Raw genomic sequence first — 23,319 nt, forward strand, 5'->3', positions numbered from 1 at the left:
TGTGAGCAAAGAATGCTAGTAGCTAGCATTTAGGTCAAATTTGTGATGTACCGCTGCTCAGTTATGAGTAGGAGTTTTATACTAATAGATCTGTTTGATTATTACTTTTATTTTAAATAAGAAAACACAATTCCAATGTTAAGTAGCTTCATATCCTCTCTTATGTTGTCTCAAAAGTCCTTAAAAAGTAGAAATGTGAACAATTTGACCAGTTTCTAAATAGTCCTTTGTGGTAAGGTTGTTTTATCAACTACTGTGTGTGCACTTTGGTTGCCACAAAAACCTCCCCACTTAGCTAGAGCCTAACCTCAGCTAGCATTGGCTAACCAGAGTAAGACCCTGCCCTTAAATCTTTCTCCATGCAAAGAATGCACTGAGAGGTCCAAGTCAAACGAGAATCTTCCTCCTCGTGCAGCTGATTGGGTTTCTTCTTTCCCCTCACTTTGTTTCTGTGTATAATAACCTCTTAATGCTGCAAACATGGAGTTCAAGTAGTGGTTTCTCTCTCACACAGATCCTGTTTTCTTCCCCCCGTCTCTCCTCGTGCACAGATCCAGCTCCTCTGTGCTCTCAGCCTGTGCAGCTCCACCCACCTGTAGATAAAAGCCAAACCCTCACCAGTGCTGCTGTTCAGCGTCTGTCACAAACTCCTTAAAAGCTCAGTGATACCACAGCAGCAGCAGCAGCAAACACAAAGGTAAGTGATGCATCATCAAGTCTTATAGTTAAATGTGTTCATTTTGATTTGGTTTTGCTTTGGCATGGTCGTCTGATTGCAAGGCAGAGATTGGATCATTTTCCTTTTTTGCCTTTTGGGATTGCACATGCAAAGGAACATGGAAACTGAGAAGCAAGTAAATGTATCATAAGACATCCTACTTCACAGCTGTGAAGAATAGGCTGAGATGTCTCCGCAGATCACATCTGACATTTTTCCCAATGCAGAGAAAGAGGGAGAAAGAAAAGAAAATCCAAAAGAGACACCTGGGAAGAATAACCTGGGCTTAAGCTTGTTAAAATAAATGCACAGTGCAGCGTCTCGGCAGGATTTAGCACCAGTTAGTGGAATGCCTTGACATTTTAGAAAGTTTAGGTGCATGTTTTTCAGGACAAGAAAAACATGCACTTTTTCCTCCTGTGTTTATGGATAAGAAGATTTAGGTGTTAAGAGCTTTTGAGCAGTAATCTGTCCCGCATAAATAAGAGGAAACAGGATTTAAGAAAAAAGTCTCCTCAGCAGAACACTGGTGCTGCGGGCTGGAGACAGAAATTTTTATGCTTCATTAAATTTTCTTTTAGAAAACCTCTTCTGCTTCTTCGTTGTCTTCTTCTTCACTGTCATGCAGAAGTGAAGGTTTTCAGAGTTTCATACTGCAAGCCAGACTTTAAAATAAATTTTCTGATGTGGTGGTTCAAAATGACACTATGCAAAGCGATCAGACTTATTGTATCTTTATCCTCTCAGCATAGTTTAAGGACATTAAATCTCAATGTGCACCTGTCCGTAAAGCGTAAAGAAATCATGTGTCCATGTTATGATCATGTTAAATATGTCAAAGATGAAGTTGTTTGGGTTCATTCAAAAAATTTTACACTGCAAAAGTGGCATTAAAGCAGATTAATTTGGTGCCAGCAGAGCCGCACATGTAATGAGCTATACAGACTTGTGTGATGACTGAGGCGATAAGTTTTGTAAGTGGGAGATGTGAAATATCTTTTTTTTCTCTAAATTCATGTACCATTCTTTAAAAGCAGCACCCGTATCTAGGGTTATATATTTATATTAATAAACTACAACTGTTAATATGGGTTTTGGTAATTTAATAAGCTGTGGATATAAAGAGGTCCAGACAGCTCACATCAAGATAAGATGATCAACCATTTTTCCTTAGCAATAACATGTCTGGACCTAACAGACATCCAAGAAGCTTGCATGTGTTTTTCATTGTTTTTCTAGGACTGCATTTGTTATGTTGTCAGAAGAGGAAATTTGTAATAAAGTTCAACTCAATCTGCAGATCAGTTTTAAGTTACTTAAAAAGTTTGGATTTTGAGAATGAGACTGTTTGAAGCCTCGCAAATGTGGTCAGTTTGGGTTTTTTTGGGAGGGTTAGTGTTTGCGTCCAAGGGCCAGGATGTCGCTGTATCTGCTCAAGTGAGCACTTGAGTTTTTTGGCCCCAGAAAAGCTTCGCCATTTAAAACTGTTACAACATGCTGCCAAATAGTAAAGAAAATGTATTTTGGTGGCTTTTTGATGAAGAGTCGCAACTCTATGCTAAATGCTAAATCTGAAGCAGCTATTAGCGTAGTTTGGAAAAAAGACTGAAAACATATATTTAAAAAACCCTTTATATGTGTCTGTAAGCAACAATGTGTATGCAATGTGACAAAGTTCCTTTAAAAATTGCTGTAGTAAGATTTTAAAATATGGAGATTTTTTTTTTTAATCTTTGAACATAACCAAGCTAGCTGCCCCCTCTTGTCTTTGTACTAAGCTAATGCTCTTGCTAGCTTTCATATTTACTTTACTCTCAGTGTTTGCATCAAACTTTCATCAAAAATCACAATATTTCCCAAAATGGTGAAATATTTCTGTAACCATTTCTTACAGTGAACAGAAATCAAGCTATTTATCAGCTATTTGGCTGTATTTTAGGTCAAATTATTCCACTATTTAAGGGATACTTCATCTTGTTTGCTAGGAGTATCTGTGAGCATGCTGTGATTTCACATATTTATTACTCTGTTAATGTCTCTTGACAGCTCTCCTCTCCGAGTCTGACTCCTTTGCAGTTCTCACCTACCAAACAGGAAGTGTTTATGCAGCTCTGAGGGAATGTGCCTCTTGATCCAACAGCTGCAGCCTCTGTGATTTCAGGCCATGTGTCCAAATGGTCTCGTGCTACTGTGCAGAGTACTGCAGCCATAGAAATGTCTCAAATGATGAAATCAGGTTCACTTTATGGCAATCTTACAGTGTTAATCAAATACAGATACTGTTAATGGTTCCACATTAGCTGCTGTCCTGACACGCTTTACTTTCTTTCAAAGCCACAGGTGGTAGCTCTGTTTCAAAACACCACTTTGTAGTTCCAGCTTTAAATTTTGCAGATTTATTACAAAGTGACTCTTATCTAAACTCCTAAGTAGAAGGAGTCCTAGTTCTTATAATCCCTCATAAATAGTGTGCTGCGAAAACATCTGGAAGTAGGAAAAGGGAGGAACATATTTTTTCCCTGAGTGGCATATTTTATGGTGTGACTGTATAACACATTAAGCTTCCCTTGGCTGTTGTCATGTCACCAGTACAGGCGATGTATGCATGTCACATCAAGCCATAAATGCTCCCCAGCCCACTTTATGATTGCAGTAAAATTGATATGAGTGCATTCAATGATTGATCAACTGTAGAGGTAGAGGAAACCATCAAAATGAAATTGCTGGTGATAAAACCCAAATACAACCCTTCTCAAAGCAACATATAATCACCACCCAGTCATTTTTAAATATTAGACTGCTCCCAACCTCCAAACTACAGCAATTACTACTCCTCTGGAAGGGATCATATACCGAATCGTGCTCGTGATTTTAATATCCTCAGTACTATATTGCAAAACCATTCATCTTAACATGTTGGAAACCTTCAGTGGTTTTTGACGTCAGTTTGAGGACAGAACTTGGCATGTTTGGGTCTTTACCAGCACATTTTCAGAGGTGTATTTAAGTAGAAACACCAATAAAACATAGTAAAAGTTATGAATTTACATTATGAAGGCTTGACAGAAATTAGAGTCTGATGTTCTTGCCATAAGCATGACTTGAACATTAACAAGCATGTGAAAAAGAGTTTTTACAGTTCTCTATGCAGTAAACTTACTGCTCTTGTAGGAATTACAAAGGTAAGTATCTCAAAAATTGTTTGCTGGTCTGGAGCATTCCGTTTTTGTCAACTCAAAGACAGTCTTCTCAGCAAATTCATCCTAAGGTCAGACCACACAACTCTTAAAGAAACTACAACAAACACAAGAAATACAGACTCTACAGGCCTCAGTTAGCATGTTAAATGTTAAAGTTCATGATAACACGATTAGAAAAAAATTAAACAAGTGTGAATTGTTTAGTAGGGTTTCCAGGAGAAAGTGTCTTCTCTCTAAAAAAAACACTTCTGGTGTTGTAAACCTAATGGATGGAGATGTTTGGCATAATCCCTAATGCACAAAAGCAAACAAAGCATATCAACACGAACACTTAATATCAAACGCATCACAGTGGTGGCCAAGTGATGATTTGGGTTCGTTTTGCAGCCACAGGAATTCGGCACCTTGCAGTCATTAAGACGACCATGAACTTCTCTGTATGGACTTAAATGTGAGACCATCTGTCTTTGGACAGCTAAAGCTTAGTCCAAATTCAGGCATAAAAAAGGGCAATGATCCCAAGCACAGCAGCAAAATTATAACAGAATGGCTGATAAAAAAAAAAAAAAACAATTAAGGTGTCACAATGGGTCAGTCAAAGTGCAGGCATGCTGTGGTAGGACCTTAAGAGAGCTGTGCATACATGAATGCTTCCAAATCTCAATATCCTGAACAAACTTTGTAAAAAAAAAGAGGGGTCTAGAATTGGCCCACAATGATGTGACAGACTGTTTAAGTCAAAAAGAAAACTGTTACTTTATTACTTTATTTATTTAGTTAGTTATTGCAACTAAAGGTGCTACAAGCTATAAAATCAGTGTGCAAGTAACCTTTTGCTTTTGTAGTCGTTTGATCCATTTTTTTAAGAGTCAGGCCTCTCCATGCTTTTACAAAAAAGAACAAAATGCATCCAAAGGGTTAAAATAATATATATGTCACGTCTATATTATTTTTAAGATTTTTATTGTTGAGTTGGGGTTTTTTTTTGTGAAATGTTATATTTGACCTCATTTGCTTTCCACAGTATTTAAATGAAAACATGTGTGAGGGGAAATCACCATTTGGTGCTATCAACTTTCCAACCACCTGTTTCGCGCATGTTTAAAATTTGCATTTTAAAAACAAAGCGAGTGGAAAAACTCCAGGTTTTTTTTTCCAAATATGCACTACATCTGGATGGAAAGTTTACTGTGGACATCTGAAATGTGACAGCTGAACTTCTGTTCTTCTACACTGGACGATATTTCCCAGTGAAATAGTAAGTAGAAAAGCACAAACATTAGCGCTTGAGTAAATATAGTATCTGATTGGGAATTGGAAAAACAGAGGCAACACAGGGTGTGCTGTTCCCTGATTTGCTCATAACTGGAAATCTATTTATGCAGCTGCAGAATTCTCCAGTGGAGTCTGTGGTTTTAGCACAGTATTACTGATCAGATCTGATTATTAGCCAAACATTGTTATTACTTTTAAAAATATTCTTTCACGGGTCCATTTTTAGCACCAGCTAAATACGAGGGAGACCAAAAAAGATTGCGGCAGAGACCGCACAAAGTTCAAGGGAAAAGTCTAAATCTGATGCAAGCATTTCTTTGTTGCTGTACCTATAAATCTTCCCTATTTAAATCAAATTCGATAAGATCCAAACATAAACGTTGTCATCCTTTCTTCTCATTGAATTTCTTTTTCTTTAAACATGGAAACAACCTAAAGTGCCTCTTCGGTCTGGGTTGCTATTAGTTGCTGTCCACTGACATCAGATACTCTGTTTTGACAGAACTCAAAAGCTAATAGGAAAATAATTCTCCTCCCACTCCAGTTTTTGCCCTGAAATGAAAATTGTGGGCAGGCACTCTGTGACTTGTGGTTCCTACAACTGCAGGAGAGGGAAAAATATGTCAGTGAGATGGGTGATGAGGTCGGGTGGACTGCGTGGGTGTATGTGCAAGGCTTTTCAAAGGATAGAGTGAGCGGTGAGCAATTAAAAATGCATCCAGGTGCTACATCCATGCATTGTGGGATTTGAGGCTGTGTGTAGATGTGACATCAATGGCAAAAGCTGAAAGATATATATATAAGAAAGCAAAGTTAGCAAAGATGGAGAGATAGGAAGCTGAGCTGGGGAAGCGTTCACACCCATTTTTCTTCATTTTTTAACTCACTGCTTAGGGGGGAAAGTTAATATTCTCACTATGAAGATGAGCAGGAAGAGGGAGAAATGATCAAAAAGTTACATGATGATTGAGCTGAGATGAATCAGCTGCTTAGAGTGAAAACAAAAGAGAAAAGCAGCACAGGCTTGGAGAATAACAAGGAGGAAAATGGGGATGATGATGATGCACAAAACTTAGTATAAATTATGATAAACAACAAAAATAAATCTTATTATTAAAAAGCAGCCTTTGCCAGGATATCTTTTTCCCCCACTGGACTAATGGCCGGCATTTGTATAGCGCTTTTCTAGTCCCTAAGGACCCCAAAGCGCTTCACACTACATTCAGTCATTCACCCATTCACACACTGGTGATGGTAAGCTATATTGTAGCCACAGCTGCCCTGGGGCGCACTGACAGAGGCGAGGCTGCCGGACACTGGCGCCACCGGGCCCTCTGACCACCACCAGTAGGCAAACACGGGGTTAGTATCTTGCCCAAGGATATTTGGCATGCCGCCAGGAGGCAGCCTGGGATCGAACCACCAACCTTCAGATTAGTGGCTGACCTGCTCTGCCACCTGAGCTACAGCCAGTATCCACCCAGCCTGTGAAAAAGGCAAGTAAACAAAATAGACTGTATTGATGAACTGAAAATCTGAGTAGTAATGTAGTTTGGCACCCTCTATTGAGCCACTTGCCTCACTACAGGTCCTGTCTGATAGATATCATTATTAGTAGAGCTGTTTTGACTTTATTTTCCTATCATGGTTCTGGATACAGTGAGTTAGTTGTTTTTGGCTTCAGGTGTGTGTTGTTGTCCTTGTCTGCAGAAACTCCAAGCATACCCACAGTGTGAGTACTCCAGACTGAGACTGTAGCGGTGTTGTGTTTTTCTTATAAAGGTTAGCATCAGCTCACATAAATTCATGCAGTGGGTCGCACGTATACTCAGGTACATTCCCCAGATGTCGTCTTGGCGCTCGTGTTCCTGTCAGCTGATTGTTGCATTCCTTTGTGTTTGTGTGTAGGAGCTGAAAAGCGTTTCCACATTACACTGACAGAATTGTTACACACATTATTGTATGAGAATATTGTGTCTTACGAGGTCAGATGGGTTTGTTTTGACTGTCCAAAAGCGATGTTCATATTTTAGTGTGTTTTGACTCAGTCTATTTAAAAAAAAAAAAAAGGTCAGTTGAAGAGAACAACATCTGTATTGTTCTTGGGTCTGCTGGAGCTCAGGTAGTGAAATCCCCATGGCAGGGTTGTTGAAATGAAATAAAGCATGATGCTGAAGCCTGAATCATGAGCCAGATCATTTCATGCTTTCTTTATGTTAACTTCAATTCAATTCAATTTTATTTATATAGCACCAAATCACAATAACAGTAGCCTGCCTCAAAGTGTTTTACATTGCATTGTAAAGACCCTACAATAATAGAGTCATACCCTAACAATTAGATGACTCCTTTGAGCAAGCACCTGGTGACAGTGGGAAGGAAAAACTCCCTTTTAACAGGAAGAAACCCCAGACAGAGCCAGTCTCGGGGAGGGGCAGCCATTTGCCGTGACCAGTTGGGGATGAAAAGAGGAAGACAGGACAAAAGACACATTCAACAATCCTAAATTCACTTTGACCTAGTCAAAGTTTCTATGGTGACCTGTCCAGATAAAAAGAGAGGAACCTTTGTGACACTAAGAGCTTCCTAACCCATCAGTATTACTGCATAGTACTTTCTTTACTTATGTTTAGTCATGCTCTTGGAAATGATGCACAGTGAAGTTTGGCATTGTTTTGCTGAAAATAGCAATGTCTTCCTAGAAATGTAAAAATATGTCTGGACTAATTTTCTCACGTGACATCATGTGCACAATGCTTGAACATTGTCCACCATATTGGACTATTGCTATTAGTGTACTCCCCAAATGGTTGGGGAGTACCAGATGGTTGCCAGATGGTTGCAGACCAGTCTCTAGGCTTAATGGTCTCTAGGTCTCTAGGTGTAATGGGGCCTTGTTCACTTCATCCACTTGATCCTACATTGTGACCATGATTGCCATGCATCCAAAATGTTGGATAAGTTAACACCACACTGTCAGAGGATGTCTGGAAAACCTCAGTACATATTCCATTCATTTGCTTCTGCTTATCCTTTTCAGGGTCACGGGGGGCACTGGAGCCTATCCCAGCTGTCATGGGGCGAGACGCGGGGTACACCCTGGACAGGTCGCCAGTCTGTCGCAGGGCTCAGTACATATTGTTTAGCTTTAATAGAGCTTAACACTTTATTTATAAATGTATAAATATTTGAAGTATCATGGTTGTACAAGGCATTCACAAGGTACTGATATCTGAACATGGACAGAAAAAAGCTCTGCCTAGTTGTTACCGCTTCACATTACTGTACTCTTCAACCATTTTAGGCTCGAGAGAAAAATTCCAATGGTTCCTGAAAGATGACAATTATTTTTTTAATCTTACAGCCAAAATGACAATATGTAAATTATGCCAGTATAAATCCTGCTCAGTTAGCTTCTGGATATTGTTTTGAAATTGTTTTAGAATTCTGAAGTTTTTCTCTTGCATTTGGATTTGTTCACTAACAATGGTCTCAGCCATTCAGCATTAATTTGTAGCCTTGACACTTGCACACAAAGGCTTCTCTGTCAATGATCAGTATGTATCATTGGTGTTGAAATTTCAAAAGTTTGCTTTATATCCTGCAGCACAGTTAGTTTCCCACTCTTATTGGAAAAGAAGGACCCTCTGTTTAAAGTACAAAAGCCAAGCCCGACCACAGGCAATTAAGACTGGCACCCGTGTCTATAAGCAATGACATGCCTCTGTTCCTCACCGTTTGTTTATCAAGCAATAGATTCCCCACATCTGGAATAAGTCAGGAGAGGAACCCAGAGGAGAAATGGAAATGTGATTATTTCCAAAGCCAATCTAGAGGTGATAAAAGACTGGTGGCTCATCACCAGGCAAAGCCAGCTGCGGTTGTATGTATTGGCAAAGAGGCTGAGAGGAACCAGGAACCACAGTGGGCCGAGTAGTCTTTGTTGCATGAGATTGTCATCGAGTGCCGGGTGTGGAGGTGTCTGAAGAGATTTCATCAAAGCTGAGGTCATGCACAAGGTGAAAGTTTAAATCATAGAAGGGATTCTAAGTGGATTCTATTTGGTTGTTGTTGCAGAGAGGAAATATTTATTGTCAAGCTATTCGTTCAGGGACACAGCAAGACCATATTGTGTTGAAAAAAGATGTTTGAGAGTAGTTGTTTTTCATCTGCAGCTTTTGTCAGGTTCACTGTGAAACATAATTGTGAATGCATAATGGTCATGCCTAGTTTCCTGACTAGACTAAACTCTGTCCAATAATTTTGTCAGAAACAATGATTGTGTCGTGAAAGTGTCATTATTAGAGCGTGTGCTTTTACTTTAAGCACCTCATAACTACATGCTTCTTGATAAAGAATTGCAAACCTTTCGTTGTGCCGGGAGAAGCTGTTCCTCTTAAATCTTAAAACGAAGGTGGAAAGCAAATACATGAGAATTTTACTGCAGCCGTTGTGATGGGAAAAGTGTAATAACCCAGAACAAAATGATTCAGGTTTCTTTATTTGTTGTGTTATAATGTTTGCCACGCAAGGTACTCAAGTATCAAAGCTAAACACATAGTGCAATGTCATTAGAATTCAATACTTATTGCAATTTAGTCTGTGGTCTAGACGCTCCAATTGCTTTCCCATTAAACCGTCTGTAAACCAAAAAATGACTGATGATATCGACCGTCTGTAAATAAAGGCTAGCTGTATAATTAAGGGCAGCTACCCTGACAGCGTGACACAATAAGTTAATAAGCTTCAATAAACTCTTCAACTGTATCACAGCACCACAACACTGGTGTAGAGTGGACCGTGCTTGCGTTTTGATTCGGATGTTTGTGTGCACTTGCCTGTATTGAATGTCAGTTGTGTTCATTTCCATAATTTGTTATACTATACTTGCCACTTGGAAAAGCCATTTTTAATCTCAATAATACCTTTTATCTGGATAAATAAATTATATATATTGTATAAAAGATCTGCCACAACATGTCCTACCAAATATTGTCTGTTGCCACCTCTTCAAAATTTGGCTAGACATGTGTATACTTTATACAAAACAGTCGTAGTGTGTATACAGATGTGCCTAAAAAGTGGCCGGCCAGTGACAGGTGTACTTACTGATATGGTCTGCTAAGTGTACCCAATAGTGTTTAGCCACAGGTGTACCCAATGGGGAGAATAGGAAGGAATTTTTATGATGTTTTTGCAACAAATTGTTAATTAACTGTTTGAAAACGGTAAAACCTAAACTAAAACTGCATAGAATCAGTCGCCTCACAGCTAATTTTTGCTCACTATGACAAATGGTGTGGGGAGGCAATGCCAAGGAAGAAAAATAATAATAAAGAACTTAGCCGAGCATAACATGTACTTGGGTTGTTTGCTTTGCAGCAAACCAACCCGTTAAAACTGGGTATGTTTTTGTATGCTTTATGTCTCTGAGCCATGAAGAGTGGCATATCCTTGGAGGTCCTCTTTGTTATTTCCTTGCCAAACATGTGTTCCTTTTTTGTCTGCAGAGCGAATTCCCAACGTGTGAAACCATGTTCTGCTTATAAGCTCAATATTTGAGGATCAGTCTCCTGCTGGCTTTATAGCTGAAAAAGATTAAACAAGTGATTTTGCTCCAAGATTGAATGTTTGGAGATGCACGAAAAGCAAAAGATTGTCTCGCCTAAAATGTGACATTAAAACGCTGACATGACTGAAATTCAGTCAGTTGGCAAATCGTTTTTTATTGAAGCGGTCTGTTCTTTTTTTCTCTGGAAGAAATTCATTAAAAATGTAAAACAGCAGCTGAAACTCTGGAATTTTAATGACTATTTAAATTAAATGTTCCAACAGTGAGTTTTCAAATATTTTGTGCCTAAGGGTGGATTTATGGAACCATTGCATAGGTCTTTGAGTACACAGAGGAAAGGACTATGGGTATGCAACCAACACAGAACTGTTTGTGTGCAGTCCTCCAAAAACAGCCCAGTAGTGCACTGGTAGAAACATTTGCTCACGACAAGGAAGATGCATGAACAAATATAAAAAGGCATGCATAATGGCTGCAGTGGTCCCACTTTCACTGTATTTAACACTTTGTTCCACATTATGACCTACGTCTCTTTCCTCCATGAACCAGCTGCACAAATGTAACGGGTGCTTCCCCATGTTTTGACTCAGGTGGTTTCTCTAATTGGGGTGATATCTCTGTAACTTGTCATAGACATTACCCATAGATTTCCATGTATTTACGTATATCTTTGCCCAAGTTAGCTTTAGCCAAACAACAGAGCATTTGGGTAACAAATATATGTGAGTGCACTGACATGAAAGAAACACAAAGTTTGAATGCTGAGGAAGTTTACTTAAATATTAACGATATCAGTTATCAGTTATTTATGCCATATGGGTTATTACCCATATGGCAGCACGGTGGCACGGTGGTTAGCACTGTTGCCGCACAGCAAGAAGGTCCTGAGTTCAATTCCAACATCAGGCCGGGGTCTTTCTGTGTGGAGTTTGCATGTTCTCCCCGTGTTTGCGTGGGTTCCCTCCGGGTACTCCGGCTTCCTCCCACCGTCCAAAGACATGCACTTAGTGGGGATAGGTTAATTGGATAACCCAAATTGTCACTAGGTGTGAATGTGCGAATGAAAGTGAGTGCGAATGGTTGTCTGTCCCTGTATGTTGGCCCTGCGACAGACTGGCGACCTGTCCAGGGTGTACCCCGCCTCTCGCCCTATGACAGCTGGGATAGGCTCCAGCGCCCCCCGCGACCCTGAAAAAGGATAAGCGGAAGCGAATGGATGGATGGGTTATTACCCATATGGCATAAATAACTGATAACTGATATCGGTCAGTGTTGATGGGTTACATTAGGGTAGTAGCAGCAGCAACTGCTTCATAGTAATGCTTTCCAACAGCTATACACACATGGCACTTTCAGTTGTTGTCATGGTCCTGGGCCATGTGGGCCCAGTATTCTTAGTTCCTTGTATTTTTGTATTTCGTTCCTTATTTAGGCCATGTTTTCTGAGTTGCCCTGTTGTGTTGTTCCCTAAGTGTTTTCCCTTCATGGCTTTTACCCCCTGTGTGCCCCTCTGTGTATCTGTGAGCCCTCGTCTCTCCTTATGTTTTATTCCATGTTTCCCCTGCCCATTATGTCTAAGTTCTCCCCGTGCTCTCTCTCCCCCCTGTGTGCCCTCTATGTATTTATGAGCCCTCGTCTCCCTTTGTGGTTGTTTCATGTTTCCCCAGCCCGTTATGTCTGTGTTTTCCCCGTGCTCTCTCTCCTCCTGTCTGAACCTCTGTGCCTGTACATGTCATGTTCAGTTCACCCCGCCCTGTCTCGTTATGATTATCAGTGTCACCTGTGTTCCCCGTGTGTGCCCACTTTCCTCGTTTACCCTCTGTGTATTTCTGTCTGAGTCTCCCTCTGTTCGGCGTCGCGTTCTCCCTCATAGCTGTGTGATTTTTCCCCGTGCTTTAGTCTCCCCAGTTTAAGTTCAGTACTGTTTTTTGTGTTTCACTTTATGCCAGCATTAAAGCCGTGTTTTTGAGTTTACGTTTCGTCTCCGTGAGTTTGCGTTTGGGTCCTTCTCCTGCCTGCCACACAGCCGAATCATAACAGTTGTTCTTCAATTTTTTACTTCAGGTGTTGAATCTAAAAATTGCACCAAATATATAGAACCACCAACCAGTCTTCTAACAATCTTCCTTACAGGCTTTCCTATTACCTTGGTCTTCCTGTGACCACTATGAACTTTAAACATAAAGAAATAGTTAGATTAGGGGCAGTTTGCGTATATAGCTGTATTTTACCTTGTTAAATATTTGGGGTTCAAGCACAAACCATAAGTCTGAAAAAGTTTCATAAATTAGGTGTGTTTGTTGTTGCTTCCCTCTGAGGTTTAATCCACAAAAGGCAAAGAAATAATGAGTGAACTGATCCTCCACAAACAGGGGAGGCAAGCAAACCTAAACAGACATTTTCATCCCAAATGTTTTGCTAGTTCTGACAGTTAGTTACAGTCAGTGATATTAAAGGCCATGTTCTTCTTTGAAAAACAAAAAGGTGATACAGAATTCATTACAATTTGTCATTCAGTTATGATCATATCAGTTCTGAAGCAAAAGTTCACTTCAGGAGTGGTTGTGAATCAGTGTTGCAGTGCTTAAGTGTGATCTTTTTTATTCTTAATGTTGTTGTTTTTTTAATTAACTTTCAGTTAACTGTGAGTTTTATGGCATTTAGGTTTTTCTCTGAACATTTCATTGTTGGTATTGTGCTTCAAACTATAACAGCTCTCATAAGAACAGACTCCACAGCTTCAAGCAGTCTGACCTATTTGACCGGACTAGAGTTTCACTCTTTCCTTTCAAAATTAATCTCTAGTCTATATGTGCTGTTTAATCACATATTTAAACTGGTTTTCTTGAAGCATTTAGATCCAAGACATCATAAATTACCAAATTCTGATAAGAATCAAACCCAGCTTCAGTAAGCTTTAGCTTTAGTACTTCCAGGCTACACTTGAGGTGTTCATTCATAGAGCTTTTCACTGTTTACTCTCACTGTTATCCTTCAAAAACTCAGTGAACGCCTGAACTTAGAACCTCCAAATTTCTCCAAACTGACAGTTAAGCTTTTGACTGTCCAAACTGACAAGCAGTCCTCAAACAGTAACTCCCCCTTTTAAAGTTTTTTAATTAGCCTTTTACTTTACTTTATTTTTTTATTTATATAGCACATTTAATAACAACAAAATGTTGACCAAAGTGCTGTACAAAGATAAAAATTACACAGTAACAAATGACATCAAAGATAAAAGATAAGAATGATCTCACCTTGGATAAGAGCCTCAATTTTAAAAAGGACCGCTGTACAACAGAGTTCATTTGTTTCTTAAAGGTAAACTTATTATCCAGTATAACCCCCAAATTTTTTGCATGCGGTTTAGCAAAAGGTACTAAACTGCCCAGGTCAAGATCTGGGGTACTGGAATTACAGCTTGGTCCAAAGATGATCACTTTTTTTTCCTTGTTAAGATTAAGAACATTTACGCCATTCAAGTCTTGACTTTATCGGGACACTGAAATGACAGAAACGAGACCTTAGAAATAGGTCTAAAATTTGCAAGGACAGAGGAATCAAGATTAGGTTTTTTGAGGTTTTTTAGACTTTTAGGCACCAAACTGCAAAAGGTGCTGTGTTATGTGTGTTGGTATTTTGTAAGCACAGTAGTTTGAATGTTGAATGCACAATGTCAAAATCGTCTGAAGCACATCCAAGACTCTTTCTGTCTTTGAGTGCTTTTTAGTAGTTTTTTCAATTACTGGAGATCGACACTCACACAGACTCGAACTTGAACTCTAAAGACTTTACTGAAGACTTTTTACATGCTAAGCTATTATGTTGCCTCTTGGCTTATCTCAGGATCAAACTTATAACCTTGAAATATGTAGATATTGTTCAATAACATTATGAGGCTTTTAGAAAATGGTGGAGAGAAGATTCTGAAAGCTTCTGCTGGTAGTTTTCTCTAGCAGTTAATTATTTGATATTGAAATATGTATATAGTTAGATGAGAAGTGCAGTCACTTCACTGTAAGTGGGTCCTGGGTTTATGTCCACTAGTCAGCTGGGGCCTCTCTGTGTAGAGCTTGCCTGTTCCCCCTGTTCCTGTGTGGGTTCCCTCCCACAGTACAAAGATTCCAAACTGGCTGTAAGTGTGCATATCTGAATGGGTGTCCACATCTCAATGTTAACCATGCAGTAGATGGCAACCTGTGCAATAGCTACTGCAACATATTCAAATCAACCCTAACATCTCTAACATGCTGATTTTGCAGAGAAACTAGACACATAAGTATTTCCATTCTAAAAATAATCCCCTGGAAACATCCAGTCAACACAACTTAGCTTTCTTTTTAGAATAATTGCTCTAAAAAATGTAAGCAAGCCTTCAGTTATTGCAGCTTTCCAAAATGTTTGATCTCTTTGGTTCAGTTTCAGGACACACAAACACTGCAGCTGAGGAAAACATGCATTCACCCATCAGTGTTTATTTTCACACAGTGCTTTTGGCAGTGCTTAGCTGATCTCCTTAGCGCAGACATGTTTAAAGAATTAAAGATTATGTTCAAAACTGGCCACATCCCCTGTGGGGCCTCTTAATTATAATATGTATGTGTGAATCACTTCAAGGATGTGGGAGGCTTTTACACAGTGTTTCTGAAAAGATATCTAAGCTAGGTCACATATGTGCAGTGGAGGGTTTGGGTGATTTCTTTGGTTTGACAAGTGAATTTTGTAAGCTCTTGAAACCTGGCATTTGAATTCATCTATGTACCAGTATGGTTTAAGAGCATGGCCATAAACCATTAATAGGCTTAATTATTATTATTTTCTTCTCTAAATAATTAAATGCTGTTTGCACAGCATTTATCCCATTGATGAGTAGCACAAGACACCCTAAATGACCAAACTCTATTCACATTAATTAAGTAAATTACCTAGAAGTAAATAATACATTCATTATACAGATATATGTATCAATGTCAACCAATAAAGCTGTTTACTTGTGATACAAATTGTGAAGTTTATTTGCTTTTACAAAACAGCATTTTCTGTATTTTATGGGAAGATGTGTAGTGGTTTTGGAAATTAATTGATATTCATCTAAAGAATCAAGATACCTTCAAGATACCCTCAAGGATACCGCTAACGAGATATATAGATATGATATGAAGATAGATACGAAGATTTTTCATGTGTGTAGATGCTTTCATTTAATTTCACTGAAATCTTTATATCTGTCTTATAGTTCCACTTTTTGTTTCTCAATTGCAGAAAATGGTGGCTGTATCCCTCCATTCTTTCTATCTTCTCATCACAGTGTTACAGCTATGTTTACTATACCTTGCTCATGGTGGGGTGTATTATGGACATAAACAGCCACCCCAACAGCCCCAGCCATTGCCACAATATGATGCATATCCACAGCAACAGTTTCTGGAGAATGAGATGCCAATACTTCCTCAGTATGGACAAGAGTTTCCTCAACCGCCATTGCACATGGGTAAAGAGAGACCACTGACAGATGGCAAAGGTGAGTTCAATATGTTTGTGAAAAATTACTTTTAGCTCCTGCATCTTTTCTAATACCATAATTAATAAACTAACAACCTGCTGTAAAACAGATCAAATACGTCAATGGGTCCTTTTTACATATTTATCTATATATTCTTTTGGGTTTTTTTGCCTGTCCCGTTTGGCTCTTTTGCCATCAGAATTATTGTCTAAAGGCAAAGAAAGATGCCCAACGGATTTACTTTACCAAATCGACCAACCCAGCCTTGCCGTATTGGTCTATTTGATTCGCCTTTTATTGTTTATTTTATTTTAACCTGCTAAATAAAGGACAGACTTGACTGGGGAAAAGAAAGAGGGAAAGAAAAACAGAGGGGAAGAGGAATGGTGATAAAGGGCAAAAAAACAAAAACCAACAAAATAAGCAGACAAAAAATACATATATCAATCACCTGGATCACCTGTTGAGAAAGAAAAAAGAGAAAACAAGCAGAAAAAAAGAGAGCAATATAATAAACAACATCATTACGATGATCTATGGGAATATAACAGTAAATACTAAATATTAAAAATTATTGTGCAGCACGTAAGATCGACATCGACATATTTATCTGTATATTCCAACATATGACATGAACTAAATTCTTAGCTTTTTTGCATTGACTAACTAACACCTTTTTACTAAAAACTGCCTTCAAATTCCATTATAAATACAGGGGAGATGGCGTAAAACTGACAAGATATTAACTTAAGTGCACTGCTACAATAAATTAATTATTTACATGGAGCGCTCCCTGGTTTTGAATTTTCTTTCTTTCTTTTTTTTCTTGGTTTTCTTTCCTCCTGTGCTTTTGCGACTTACTTTACAATAGATTCATTATGTCTGTTTTCATTATTTCAACAGCACTGTAAATAATTATTTTAGTTCATTATTAGTTCATTTATTTATAATCAAATGACCTAATAAGGGGTCATCCATTTTCAGATGCAGTGAGTAGTAACTGTATTAAAATCTTTTTAGTTAACATCGATCACTAACTACTGATAACCAGTGTTGGGGAGTAACGGAATATGTATCGCCGTTACGTATTTAAAATACAAAATATGAGTAACTGTATTACGTTACAGTTACTGTTTAAAAAGGTGGTATTCAGAATACAGTTACTTTGTTGAAATAAAGGGATTACACGGCGTTCTTTTCCTGTTTCATATGTTAGGCTATCCCCTCTCTATTTTTGGTAATTCCACACCAGTGGAAACCCAAACAAAACACACATTAAGAGGCTCAAATGCCTGTGTCTCAATCTCGCGTCTCATAATGACGTGAAGAAATATTTTTAAAAATGATTTGATATGAAGGCAATAGGCCAGAGTATTAAAGGCATAGCCCTAAAGAATGTAGCCTCATGGGCAGTGTAGTCTGTGCTGCAGGGAGAATGAGCTGCCATACCCGTTATGTGTCTGTGAGCGAGGGAGGGAGAAAAAGGTGAGTGGAAAAGTACAAGTTGTCACAGAGCAGAAACATCTAAACAGTTTCTGCTCTGTGAGCAGAAACTGCATGTAAATATAATAATAACAACTGCAGCCAAAAAGAGTGCCTGACGAGCTCAGTTGTAAGTACGTTATTAAGACTCCACTGTACACTGTGTTCGTGTTTTCCTCCGAAACAATAAGTTCCATTGGAGCAGCCTTTCAACGCCTCTCTGTCTCTCGCTAGCAAAGCTGACCCAGACAACAAAGTAAAGCTAGTTTTCGGCTACGAGCCCGACACGGAACCCGACATATTAGCCACAGGTCCCTTTACTATGGTTCAGAGCCACGGACCTGTTTTATATACGCACCGAATAGTTTTCTATACGAGATGACTGCAAAAAGTTCAGCCGTACCAAATGTCCACCCTACTGTTACTCATTTTATATTAAGATTTAAAAATCTAGTTGCTATTGGTATGGCGAGTAACCATAATAGTAATAGTAATGTCGCAAAAAGCAATAGGACATTCATGTAGTTGTAAAAAAGCATGATAATATATTAAGTAATCCAAAGTATTCAGAATACGTTACTCTCATTGAGTAACGTAACGGAATATGTTACAAAATACATTTTGGGGCATGTATTCTGTAATCTTCCCAACACTGCTGATAACTGATCATGTCAGATCATTATTTAGTGGGTCAACACTTACCTCTTTTAGTATTTTCCTTGACAGGACAAACCTTTCCCAGAGGAGCTAAAGGTCCACGCCCTCCTGTTCCAGGGGTAAAAGGTCTCCCAAAGGGACTGCAAGGAATTCAAGGTACCCCAGGGCCAACAGGACCACCAGGACCACAAGGCCCTCCTGGGCTTCCAGGACAGGGATTGCCAGGTTTACCAGGAAAGCCAGGCCCTCCTGGTCCTTCTGGCTACCCAGGAGTTGGAAAACCTGGTATGCCAGGATTGCCAGGAAAACCTGGAGGACCTGGATTACCAGGATCAAAAGGTGATCTTGGTCCTAATGGTGATGTAGGCGTAACTGGACCTCCTGGGCCTCCAGGACTTCCAGGTCCCTCAGGACTCCCTGGGATTCCAAAAGCAGGAGATCAGGGACTTCCAGGACAGCGAGGTCCTCTAGGGGAGCCTGGCCAAAAAGGTCTGCCTGGGCTTCCTGGTCCTCCAGGCCCCAAAGGAGACAAAGGACTTGGTATACCTGGTTTTCCAGGCTTGAAAGGCCCTGGTGGGCCACCAGGTCCACCTGGACAGGTGGGCATTGCTGGCATTGGTAAACCTGGTATGAATGGTCTTCCTGGACATCCAGGAATACCAGGAAAGCCTGGTTCTCCTGGAGAACCAGGACTGGCAGGGGCACCTGGTGAAAGAGGCCAACCAGGCGTACCAGGTGTACCAGGAATTGGAAAACCAGGAAAAGATGGTTTCAGTGGGCACCCGGGGGTATCTGGAGGGAAGGGGGAACCAGGTCTCCCTGGTTTACCAGGGAACCCAGGCTTGCCAGGTTATGGTAAACCAGGGTTTCCAGGACCTAAGGGTCATAAGGGACATGCTGGTCTTCCTGGAGCACCAGGTCCAAAAGGTGATAAAGGTCACCCAGGTCTCACAGGTGTCATTGGTCCCACTGGTTCAAGTGGAATACCTGGCCCACCAGGTCCAATAGGCCTTCCTGGTAGTCTTGGCTTCCCAGGATTAAAAGGAGATGATGGTGTCATAGGACCAAGAGGAAATCCAGGAATAAAAGGTCAGACAGGTCCTCCAGGGATTCCCGGACAGCCTGGTAGATCAGGAGAGGGTGGGCAACCAGGACCAAGAGGCTTACAAGGGTCCACTGGCCCAAAAGGAGAAGCTGGTGTTAGGGGTTTACCTGGTGCCCCTGGTGCTGCAGGATTAACAGGAACAAGAGGAGAAGGAGGACAGGCTGGAGAGAAAGGCCCCCAGGGACCACAAGGTATTCCAGGGCTTGCAGGACCAGGGGGCCCAATTGGACCCCCTGGGCTTCCTGGACGAAAAGGCGATGCAGGCTTAACAGGTAAACCTGGCTATCCTGGTGAGGGAGCCCCAGGACCCACAGGTCTTGTTGGTCCACAAGGTAACCCCGGTCCCAGTGGTCCCCCTGGATTTCCAGGGCAACCGGGACAACCTGGACCCCCTGGACCTCCTGGACAACCTGCTACATTTCCTGACCTTGGACAGATCCTTCCTATGACTGGCCCATACAGTGGCCAAAAACAAGGTTACAAGAACCCAAATGGAGGTGAGATTGGTGGAAATGGCCCTGAGCTGCCTGCATTCACAGCTAAACTCACAAATCCATTCCCCCCTGTGGGTTCCCCTGTCATCTTTGACAAACTCTTGCACAATGGCAATCAGGACTACAGTCCTCAGAATGGTGTTTTTACGTGTAGCATACCAGGGATCTACTACTTTTCTTACAACGTACACTGCAAAGGAAGTAATGTGTGGGTGGCACTGATGAAGAATAATGAGCCAGTTATGTACACTTATGATGAGTATAAAAAGGGATTGCTAGATCAGGCTTCAGGGAGTGCTGTACTCCCATTAAGAAAAGGAGACACTGTGCATATACAGCTACCATCGGAGCAGGCAGCAGGACTTTATGCTGGTCAGTATGTCCACTCCACGTTTTCTGGATACCTACTGTACATTATGTAATAAAATATAAAAAAAGGTGAGAATAATAGCACAGATCTGACCATAATGTAAATAAAACTACTTAAGTCACAAGGTACAATGTAGGTCAAGTTAAACGGGTTACATCGAGAATTGGGAAGATCTTCTTTAGTTCTTACTGTAGTTATTATTATTATTATTATTATTATTATTATTATTATTATTATTATTATAACAACACTGTATGTACCACAACTCTATTTACTTACAAAGAAATATCAGAAAGGGAAGTTATAAAACCATGGCCAAAATTTGTATATAAATGTTATGATAAATCACTTGGCTTTTAGCCATTCCATTGTCTTAATTACACATATATTATTATATTCATCTACAGAGAGTATATCATGGATTCTGATAACTCCTCATACAGTGCAGATTTACAGTATATCTTCTTTTTATTCACTTGACAGGACAGCAGTTTCTGTTCTACAATTATAAACCGCATACTGGGCATGTAAGAACCTATCACTTTATTTTTCTTAGTTATAAATTACAGTTGGGTTATGTATTAGGGTTCATCATGTAATTATTAAATTATTGTTAGACTTTTTTTGTTTTTTGTATTGTTGAGCTTTTTAATATGAAAAGATATTCATATGCATTTTACCACACTTATTCACTTAACAATAACATAACCATTGGCTATTTTATTAAATTTCACACCAGTCCACACAGTCCAAAACAGAACAGCAAAAAAATATACATGTTTGTTTTGTCCACAGTAGTTTGAATTTTCCCTTTGATGTCCTTAGTTTTTTGTTGTTTTTTTGTAATAAATATAAACTGAAAGGTATGTGTGAGTTTGTCAGTATTCTCTGTAATTTATTTGTCTGACTACTGATTACTTGGATTTGTCTTGTGTGTTGAACACTAAATAGAGAATTCATTCCAAAATGCAGGACACATAAAATAGCAGTACCCATTCATATGACTGTGCCACTTTTTTTCTTTGGTTGTTTGGGTGGGGTTTTTTTTTGTTTGTTTGTTTGTTTTTTCCAAACTGAGGATAAGCCATTTTGGTATGACATTCTTTAAAAGTACTTTTCCTAATATTCCTTTATTTTCAGACAAAAACTGTGCTGTAAATACGTGAATTTTGATCTTTGTTGTTTTTTCTTGGCAATATGATGGTTTAATAAAAAATTTAAAAAAATTAAAAAATAAATAAAATTTCGTCTTGACCTAATTTTTAAGATGATGTTTGTGCTTTGCAAAGCAAAAACATTGTGCTTTATAGATTCCTACACCAATAACAATCAACAAGAATGAAAAACATGTAGCCAAGACCTTAATCAACACAGCAAAATTGAACTGGACCATGTCTGGACTTGATTCTTTGTGGTATAGATTCAACAAAGTGCTGGAAACATTCCTCAGAGATTTTGGACCATATTGACATGGCAGCATCACACAATTGCCGCAGATATGTGAACTGCACATCCAAAATGTTAATCTCAAAATGTTCTGCCACATCTCGAAGATGCTCTACTGGATTGAGATCTGATGACTACTGTGAACTTATTAACATGCTCAAGAAACCAGTTTAAAGATGATCTGAGCTTTGTGAAATTGCACATTATTCTGCTGTAAGCCCTGTTGAAAACACGCAGTTCTTTGAATCTTTGGGCTGAAGGAAGGACAATACTCGGTGTATCAATGCTCAATCAACAATCATTTATTTACATACAATTCAACAATAAGAGCATTAGAACGTCCGGACGGGAGAGATGCTACCAGAGGGTCAGGCACATGTCTCAAAATGGTGACGGGTTGCTCAGCTTTTTATAGTCTCTAGTGGCCCCCAGCTAGTCGTAAAAGCCAAAACATCACATTTTTTCTCTGTTACAGCGCCTAAGTTATGACCTCGGCAGTTGTTTCTCTGCTTTCTGTAAGGTGGGGGTGTGGAATGTGGTCTGTCTATCTCCCCTGTCTTTAGACACAGAGTCTCCTGCTTACAACCTTCTCTTCATGATTCAACAATTAAGCATGTCAAGAAAACAGTGTAACACATTCCCAGCAGATCAAGGATACAGAGTGATGCACATTTATCTAATGAATCAGAAGATAGGTCATAAGGGGTCATGTGGGATGGACTGGACATGGTCAACAATAATACTCAGGCAAGCTGTGACATTTAAACAATCCAAATATCACAGCAGAAATCAGACCAGGCAATTTTCTATTGTCTAATTTTCACTGAGAAGAGCGGCACCTGGTGAGGTCGTCTGCTGCCGCAGCTTATCTGTAGGCCAACATTTGGCATCTTGTGCATTCAGAGTGGTTGTCTGAGTTACTGTTGCCCTCCTATTAGCTCAGTGCAGTCTGACCAACATTATGCACTCCACACTGTATATAAATGCCACTTGTTTTGCACATATTCAACTCTGTATATTTTATATATTTTATTATTATTATTATTATTATTATTATTATTTTATTTTTTTACTATTTAATTTGTAAAAATGTGTATACACACACACACACACACACACACACACACACACACGTAGGAAAATATTTAGTATACACATCCAGAAATGCATACACTATTATATATTGTACATATATTTATTAGTTTCAGGTTGGCCATTCTTGTATTTTGCTCGTTTGTGTTGTTGTGTTTGCACATCTCTGTTGCTTGTGGGGCTCGCACACAAGAATTTCACTCGCATGTGCTGTGCCAGTGTGCCTGCACATGTGATGTGACAATAAAAAAAAGTGATTTGATTTGATTTGATTTGATTTGACCATTCTCCTCTGATCTCCACAATTTTTCATTTGTGGAAAAATCCCAGTAAATCATCAGTTTCTGAAATGTTCAGCTTGTCTGGCACTGAAATCACCTTTATTCAATATTCTGACACTCGCAT

The 23,319-nt window shown here is 39.5% G+C and overlaps 1 protein-coding gene across 1 annotated transcript; it reads left to right on the forward strand.

The window, feature by feature from the left end:
- The first annotated feature begins 639 nt into the window (after positions 1-639).
- LOC113016242 (collagen alpha-1(VIII) chain-like) lies at positions 640-21,564 on the forward strand. The gene is made up of 3 exons (XM_026158925.1): positions 640-697; positions 16,028-16,286; positions 18,477-21,564. Exons 2-3 carry the CDS (start codon positions 16,031-16,033, stop codon positions 20,426-20,428), a joined length of 2,208 nt encoding a protein of 735 aa, XP_026014710.1. The 5' UTR covers positions 640-697; positions 16,028-16,030; the 3' UTR covers positions 20,429-21,564.
- Positions 21,565-23,319: the final 1,755 nt, after the last annotated feature.

Source organism: Astatotilapia calliptera, chromosome 23 (assembly GCF_900246225.1).
Source record: "Astatotilapia calliptera chromosome 23, fAstCal1.2, whole genome shotgun sequence".
In the NCBI taxonomy this organism is placed as follows: Eukaryota; Metazoa; Chordata; class Actinopteri; order Cichliformes; family Cichlidae; genus Astatotilapia; species Astatotilapia calliptera.